This window comes from Thunnus thynnus, chromosome 18, assembly GCF_963924715.1.
Source record: "Thunnus thynnus chromosome 18, fThuThy2.1, whole genome shotgun sequence".
NCBI classification, from domain to species: Eukaryota; Metazoa; Chordata; class Actinopteri; order Scombriformes; family Scombridae; genus Thunnus; species Thunnus thynnus.
Genome location: NC_089534.1, coordinates 10,712,226 through 10,720,994, shown reverse-complemented (window position 1 = coordinate 10,720,994; position 8,769 = coordinate 10,712,226). Strand labels below are relative to the sequence as shown.

General features: G+C 40.2%; 1 protein-coding gene across 1 annotated transcript; it reads right to left on the bottom strand.

Moving 5' to 3' along the window:
• Window positions 1-451: 451 nt before the first annotated feature.
• enpp5 (ectonucleotide pyrophosphatase/phosphodiesterase 5) lies at window positions 452-8,769 on the bottom strand. Its single transcript, XM_067571878.1, has 4 exons — window positions 8,547-8,769; window positions 5,923-6,820; window positions 4,485-4,661; window positions 452-2,986 (listed from the first exon to the last, which is right to left on the bottom strand). Exons 2-4 carry the CDS (start codon window positions 6,794-6,796, stop codon window positions 2,583-2,585), a joined length of 1,455 nt encoding a protein of 484 aa, XP_067427979.1. The 5' UTR covers window positions 6,797-6,820; window positions 8,547-8,769; the 3' UTR covers window positions 452-2,582.

Genomic DNA, 8,769 nt, shown 5'->3' with positions numbered 1-8,769 from the left:
TTAAAAGTCTACATTTCAAGGCAACAAACTTCAATAAAAGATGGACAACTTATGTTTTGCCTTTGGGTTTTTCCAACTTTCACTTCTGTTAAATTATTCCATATTAACAGAAGCTTCTCAAGTTGTAATAAATCACCAGGACTCTTTCACTTTTCTGGAAAGTAAGAGTTTAGCTTGCCTTATTGACACAAATTTCACTTTAAATGCTAATTAATATGTCAAAGTCCTAACAACTTGTAATCCTTATTTATACCAAATAATACAAGTTGCTGTTTTTACAAGGTACATGGATTTTTTCAACCCTCAGAATTATATCTCTTGAACTGTTTCTGTTTCTTATGGGCATCAGTCTGAAGAAAATAAAGACATAAATGGTGTGGGCTAACAGAACATGTGTGAAAGCTAAATCATCATATACAAACAATTACACACAAAGAAAATCCAAAAACGCTTTCAGTTTCACATAAGTCCCTTTAATTTCTGAAGACTCTTTAATTGCATTTACATGGCAAAGATAGTTAATTTGTAAATGATATTAAATATCCATTTTTCAAATCCAAGGTAGTATTCAACTGATCTCATTCTTCTCTAACAATTTCTAATGAATTATGCAAATATATTGTGGATATATTTCATTTCTCTGTCAACAAGTCAGGGGAAATTATCAGACAACACTTTTCTTTCATAAAATAAGACAATTATCAGAAAATTAACAATTTCCATACAAATGCGTTCAATTTAAGAATTTAAATTTTGTAAAAAGTATATTATCACAGTGATGTCTGTCATTTTATGGGCACAAGTATTCGTTAATGCATCTAAAAGCATAAAGAGAAAATTGAACAAATTTCTTAAAATATGGTGTAAAACTATTAGAATAATTTACTGGCATAATAATTTACTGATTTGGATTCTACTTGTCTTCCTACGATTATGCTGATTAAAAAGCTTTTTGGCAAGAGGCACCTAACTCTTTTTTTTCATTATTTCAAACAGCAACTACGAACAAGAAGTGCAAATTATACATGACCTAAAAAGCATCCAACTACTGCCCCTTCGTTCTGTTTCATGTCTATCCTGTAGTGCAAATCAGGGGAACAGTTCTTGCAAGTCATGCCGAAATAGTCTTCTCAACCAAGCAACAACAAAACCCTTAAAATCCCTAAGACAAAATACTGACCAATAGCAATTGCACTTCACATTTCACCAACAAATGGACATGGTTATGACAGTCAACAAATAAAGAGGAGGGTGATACACAGTCTTCTATACAGAAATATACCCCCCCAACACAAACTCTACAAAAAACTAACACACAAACGATTGCACACCTTAGAGAGATGTTCTCCGTTAAGTTAAAAGGCTAATGGTAACTGACTGCTAAAAGAGCGAGGACATGACGTGATCGGCTCATGGGAATGACCTACACATATGAGCCTGGCACATTGAGTGAGTTTCACATCTTCAGTGGAACATCTGCTTCCAGGAAACATTCAAAAGTAACACTGTCTGAACCGAGCCATAATTCCTGACACTAGTTGAATTTTGAATACTTTAAAGATTAATCACAGTATTTGTATTTCCACTTTCGCTTTCTTTACCTTACAGACATACAAATCTGTTCTGCATAGATTTGAAAATGTCATACAAACCAAATTTACTTATGTCCATGCCTGTCCATTACTGTCACAGGTTAAGGTGTCAGTTTGCTTCAAACAAAGTGCTTTTCAGATTGTTTATATAGCAACTGAGACACACTTCCCTTCACACCTTACAGATGTCGGAAATGGGTGGACTGTGTCTGACAATTCATGTAACTTTCCAAAACCAATAACCACATAATCACACCCACTTCACGCAACTGGCCGTCTGTGTGGAAGTGAGAAAGTAAACCTAGTTTGAACTTAGTTGAACCCTTAAGCCGTCCTTTTTTTCCATTCCTCACATAATTCTTTACGTTTTCCTATGTACAAACAAGCACAACACTATGAATGCCATCAAAGAAAGATTGTCTGAAAGTGTGCGCTGTCATCCCCATTTCAACAATTTATTGCCTCTCTATGACAGCAGGCTTTTTGAGTGTGATGTGCTTTTGTCTTCAGATGTTCTTCGGACGACACGTTGTACAAGCTAGTTCGTTTTGAGCAGACTGACACCTTAACGTTATCCATGTCATGGTTTTGGCCAACAAAGGTTCAGACTTTCCAGAAACGCAGGTTAAAATTCCACTCTGCGCTTGGAATATTTACTCATTGAGTGACAATGAAAATGATGAGATGATATTAGGTAAAATTCACAATCAAAGCAAAGCCACTATAAAGCCCATGTAAAGGTTTATTATCTTGATTAAGCCTGCACCAGAAGCAAACCCCAGACATTTCCCTTACACTCAAGCAAGCACCTCTATACATGATTAGGAGGTTAGATTAGATTCCCTTGATCTCCAACTAATAAAAAGAGCAGCACAGTGGCATTTAGTGGTGTAAGGGAGGCCTATAGGGGATGCTTCTGGACAGAGTGGACTACTTTGGGGAGCAATACCTCCTCTTCTTTTATGTCTGCCATCCTTTCTGTTTCTTCAGCTACAGGTGCAAGTCCTCTTGCAGTAAGGGCTGTGACATCTCCCTGCTTCTGTGTCTTAGTGAAGGCAGCTGTTTGAGCGTCACTTGTCTGATGTAGACCACCAGAAAGCCCACCACCAACACCACACCAAGGAGAGAACCAACAACAGGGGCGTAGGAATGCCCGTTGACCCTGGGAGGGATGCTGGGTGCGGACGGAGTTGGCTCCACAGACAGGAGGTCCTGAACGTTTAAGAGGGAGCCGTTGTTTGGTAGAGGGTGGATGGACAGGATGTGGCACATTAGAGGGTAAAGGTCAACAGAGCGCATGGAGGTCTTGACGTAATTCTGGCGAAAGGCTGGCCCACGGGCCACAAACACAGGCTGCATGCTACGTAAGGTGTTGTCATAGCCGTGGTTTCCCACTGGAGAGAGGAGACAAGAAATGTATTTGCATAAGGAGGTGCAATACTGATATTAATTATTTTTGCATTGTTGCTCTACAGAGCTCCAGTTTCCACATGGCATCATTCATAGGCAGTGCTTTTTATTAGCGATTTATGTGATAGGATAAAGCTGATCTATCTGATGATTTACCACCATCGCTGCCTCCCCCAGCTGACTGGTTACTGCTAAATCAATCACAGCAACGCACAAACAAAACTTTAAGCACAAAGACATCCTCACCTTTGTTCAAAGCTTAGACTGGCTCATTGCTGCTCTGTAAATGTGTAAGTGCCATCGTGTTTCTGAGTAAGTGACGTTACTGATGTTTGTCCACCATTCTATTACATATCTCAGACAAAGATATCCTGACGTTTAATTCATTGTATGACTCAAGCCCAAAAAAGACTGGATCCTACATTTCCCATAATGCAAAAAAGGCACCTTTTTTGTTTGTATATGCCCACATCTTTCAAAATGCAGACAGGATCTACACTAGAACCACTGATATCCCAGTGCTCGCCCTGTAATGCACTGAGCAGCAGAGGGTGCCATTGCTTGACTAATAAAGTCAAAGTTACAAATATCAAGACAGTATCATCCAGACCTACTGCTCTCTTGTAAGTCGAACAGCTAAAGGAACAACCTTTGACAGAGTCAGCAGGTTTTCCTTCCAGCCGCAGACTTCACCGGGTCATTTTACTGATTAAGAAGCTTTCAACCAGAGAGGAAGAATTAAGCAGAAAAATTAGCTGGTGTAGTCTGTGGATCCAGTGAAAAGCCCTCTGCCCTTTGTAGTACATACTTTGAGATCATTAATCTGAAGAGGAAGTGTTGGAAAAAATACCTGCTTGAAAACTGGATTGAGAAAAATAAGTGCTCTTGGAAGCGGTGCAAAAATGACCTCCAAACCCACACACAAACAAATCTGCCTTTCATTGTTAAAGGGGACCCATTATGCTCATTTACAGCTCTGTATTTTTTATTTTTGGATTCCACTAGAGTAGCTTTGCATCATTCACAGATCAAAAAACTCCTTATTTATCTTATGGCCCTTTATACAGCCCCTCAGTTCATCCTCTGTCTCTTAACAGGCAGTCTTAGCTCCTGTCTCTTTAAGACCCTACTCATGATGAACCCACTCTGTTCTGATTGGCCAGCTTTCTGCTCACAGGGATTACTTCTACATACCTTTACCTCATTATTTGACACGTTGGCCAATTTTAGCATTAACATACGACATTGTAACATTACATATATATCCGAACATAAAGAAAAGCATAATAGGTCCCCTTTAATCACAGCTGGTGTAACATGAGCTTGTTTTGGTTTGAAGACTGAGAAGAATCTCCTGTGAAGCTATTAATAGAGCCAACTGAAGCTGCTGTTTAAAACAACTGAAAAAAACCTGTTTCATATGTGCAGCCACAAACATCAATATATTGTCTCAACACAGCTTTATGAGGTGTGAAAACATACTCATGAAGGGTGCGCTCCTGTTCTGCACGATGGTCCAGCCTTCCTTGGCTTCTATGAGGATGGGCATGATCCTGGCGTTGTGTTGATAATGGAAGTGCTCGGGAATGTCTTCCTTCTTGTATACCACCATGTATGGGTTTGCATCAGCCAGCTTACTGTACACCTCTTCAAGCTTCCCTGCAAGGCAGATGATATATTTTAGGATAAGTAGCAAAAAAGCAAGAAAGTCAACATTTGAGACATTCTGTTTGTATGTATACATATGTACAACTAAGACTAATGATAATTTGAATTTGATTCTTGATTTAAACACCATATTCACTAAAATGTACCTTCATTACATTATTAGAAAATGGTCAAATGTAACTAAATTTAATCAAATTTCCTCATAAATTACATCAAAAACATTAGAGAAATTGTTCAACATTTTGAGGAATACATTTATATTCACTTTCTTGCAAAAGTCAGCATTTTAGCTAGGAAGTCACTGCACCCAGCCAAGAGGTACCTCCCCATTAGGGATGTCAGTTTTATTTAATTTTGTGTTCAATAGACCAACACCAATTAACTGGCAACTAACCAGAGCAGTTGGTGGTCAGAGCTAGCTTGTTTGCCCTGGCTAGCTTGACTTTTAGCTCATCCTTCTCCTCAAATTGTTTTTCACAGTAGCTCTTGATGGCATAACTTACTCAGGCGCAAGGTACCGAACTGGCTCTTTCAATCCCTCGCCTTCTACCACACTGACTGGCAGCATATCAGTCTCAATCATTCGGCACACCAACTGGATGATGGCCTCGGACTGGCGAACATCACACTTTCTACTCCCAGCTAGAAGTGACGTGATCCTCAGACATGGCAGCTGGGTGCTTGATCTTAATGTGGTACAGTATAATGGTAGTACTAATAAACTGAAGAGTAGCATCACACAATTTACATTTGACTTCATTGTCTTTCTGTACGAAATGGTCCCATACCGAGCTTAATTTTTTAAAACTCAGACTGCTAGCTAGCAGCGAAGCCATTAGCGGAGTGTGAATGCAAATTAACCTATAGACCGACATGCGTAACCAGTTGAAAATATTCTCTGTGGTTAACCGAATAACAGTTAACCATTGACATCCCTACTCCCCATAAAATTGTTTTTATATAGGTTTTTGTATTTAGAATTTAGAATTTTAGAATTAAACAAATGAGATATAACAGGTTAATTAGTGAGCTTTAGAGGTGCTGGTAGGCTGATTTTATTACCTTTGGACAGAGCCAGGCTAGCTGATTCCCTTTGCTTCCAGTCTTTGTGCTAAGCTAAGCTAACCACAGGCTCACTATAGCTTTATATTTACCATGGAGACATTAAAGCTCTCAGCAAGAAAGCAAATGATATTTCCCAAAATGTCAAACTATTCCTGCTGTTGAATGTGACAGATGTTAAAAGTGATACCTTTTTTGGGCAATATTCCCACCACCGGACTCTTATCCACCCAGGTGTACAGGTCTCTGCTCACATATTCATCCAGTTCTATGATCTTATCACTGAAAAGCTGCGTCATCCCATGGTCACTGGTCACTATGAGGTTCACTTTCTCATACAGCCCGGCCTTCTTTAGCTCATTCCTGAGGAAGCCTAGCTTCTCATCAATCCCAGCGATGATTTCATCCATGAGGGAACTCTGAGGTCCCAGGATGTGCCCACTCTCATCTGGCTCCTCCCAGTACAGAACTCCAAAATCCACGGCCTCCTCTTTGGGTGCAGAGAACCACTCAATAATCCGTTCTACCCGGGTTTCAAAGGGGACTGAGGCGTTGTATGGGAGGTACTGAGTGGGGAATGTGCCATGGATCTTCACATCAGACCCCGGCCACATCGCCGCCCCGCTCCGCCCTCCAGATTTCTGGATGGTCACCCAGAGAGGCACTGCTGCCTCCCACCACCGGGAATCATAAATACTGTCCGTCTCCATGGAGAAGGACCGGTTCAAAATGGGGTCAAACATCTCATTGGCCACAATGCCATGCGTCTCAGCATACAGCCCCGTCACCAAGCTGTAGTGGTTGGGGAAGGTTTTGGTAATGTAAGCACTCTGCACCTGCTCTACCGTCACCCCTTCTACCGTGAGGTTGTGGAAGTTTGGTGTTGGGACCCGGTCAACATAATCCCAGCGGAAGCCATCAAAGGAGATGAGCAGCAGCTTGGGTCGGTCCTTCACACTTTGGGTGGTTTGCTGGTTCAAGTGATGAAGGGAGACCAGAGGCAGCAGCAGGACCCACAGGCAGACCAGAGCACTGCAGTCTCCTCGCAGCAAGCAGCCAAGCATAGTGATGGTGTGTGATGACTCAACCTAAAATCAAACACAACAACTTCTTAGGAAGAACTATGTGAGTTTGAGTAAGCAATGAACCCTACTTATCTGGAAACATATGTTCAAAAATATGTGTACACCCCTGCCAACATCCTTTTGTGAATTTTGATTCTAGGGCTATTTTGAGGGCAGCTAGGAGGGTTACGCCTCCTTGTTCCAGTTAAGAGGAATCATGTTGCTACAGCATGCAATGTTATTTTAGAAAATAGTGTGCCTCCAACTAGTGCTGAAAGTAACGATTCTTATGATTATTGTTTAATCTGCTGATAATTTTCTTGATAAATTCATCAATTTATAAAAAATAGCCATTTTCATTTCTCAATTATAGTCCAAGGTGACATCTTCAAGTGTCTTTCTTTATCCAATCAATGGTCCAGAACCCATAGATATCAACAATCATGTATGACAAAGAAAAGCATTAAATTCTCATAATATGAGAAACTGGAATCAGAGAATAGTTGTTGATTAATTTTCTAATTGATTAATTGACTCTTAATTAAGCTCTAACTCCAACTTTTTGGTGACAGTTTGGGGAAGACGGTCCTGTTACAACATGTCAGTGTTTGCTGCACAAAGCCAGTGTCATAAAGAAATGTTTTTCTGAGTCCAGTGTGGAAGAATATGACTGATCCCATCACACACCGTTATGATGAACTGGAACGCTGACTGCAAGCCAGGCCTTAATACCCAGCATCTGTAAACAACTTCGTCTCCACATAAATGCCATAGTTTGGAAATGAGATGTTCATCAATTACAAATGGCTGTAATTGTTCAGGGGTCAACCTACTTTATTAAGGTGTCCACATACTTTACTCCACACAGTGCGCTTCCTTGTCAACAAGCCGTGCAAGACACAGAAAGCCTGGCAATATTGATTATATTGAACACATTAAACAGTTAATCAACAACTATTTTGATAATCAATTACTCATTTAAGTCATTTCAAGCTAAAATTCTACACATTTGCTGCTTTTTTCTCATTATAAACTGAATTTGTTTGGGCTTTGAACTGTTGATTGAACAAAACAAGCAATTTAAATATGTCATCTTGGGCTCTGGGAACTTGTAATTGACCTTTTCAGTATTTTCTCACTTTTTATGTGTGAAATTATTAATATATTAGTAATAATAAGAATCAATCGGTTAATGAATAATGAAAACAATCAGTTGCAAAGTTGTAATATTAATGTAATACATCAGTAATGGACTCAATTTGGACTCCATCATGTTCGTAAATAACCAAGGCAATATCTAGACTTGCCATAGGATATTATTATTATTTTGTTATCCACCTATAACATGGAGTTAGAGAGGAGCTTCTCTAAACAAAGCACTTTGGCAGAGAAACGTATTTGCTCTGGAGACATTACAGGTCAGGAGACAAGTGATGTCATTGGAAATTTGTCAGACTGTGGATATAACGACTGAAATGCATTTACACGAGCGATTTACGTGCAAATGACTTCATGACAGCCTTCTTAATAACAGTCAGACACATTAAAGATGACACAGGATCCGTATTTGAGCCCGGTGCTGCAATGCTAACAGCTAAAACACGCAGCTCTGTCCGCAACAATAAGACAGCCACACATTAGCTGCAAGTCCATTTCACATGAGTGCATTGACTGATGCAAATTCAGAACAGAGATGAGCTTTGATGCGCAATTTCAACAAGCAAAGATATTGTGCTGTCAACAAGCTTACCTTGTTATCTGATCCCGCACTGGGCTCGCCTTGCGCTGCACACCAAAGATAAACAGCCGGACTCGTTTGTGCCCGGAGGAAGTCCCGCCTATTAACCTGCTGTATTCTCACCCTTCTGTGTGTTTATTTGCATGCGTTAACGCAAACCAAATCATATGAAGACAACAGGATGTCCAGCGTTTGCTGCAAGCGCATGCTTCGGCTTCACGGACAACCGCATCCC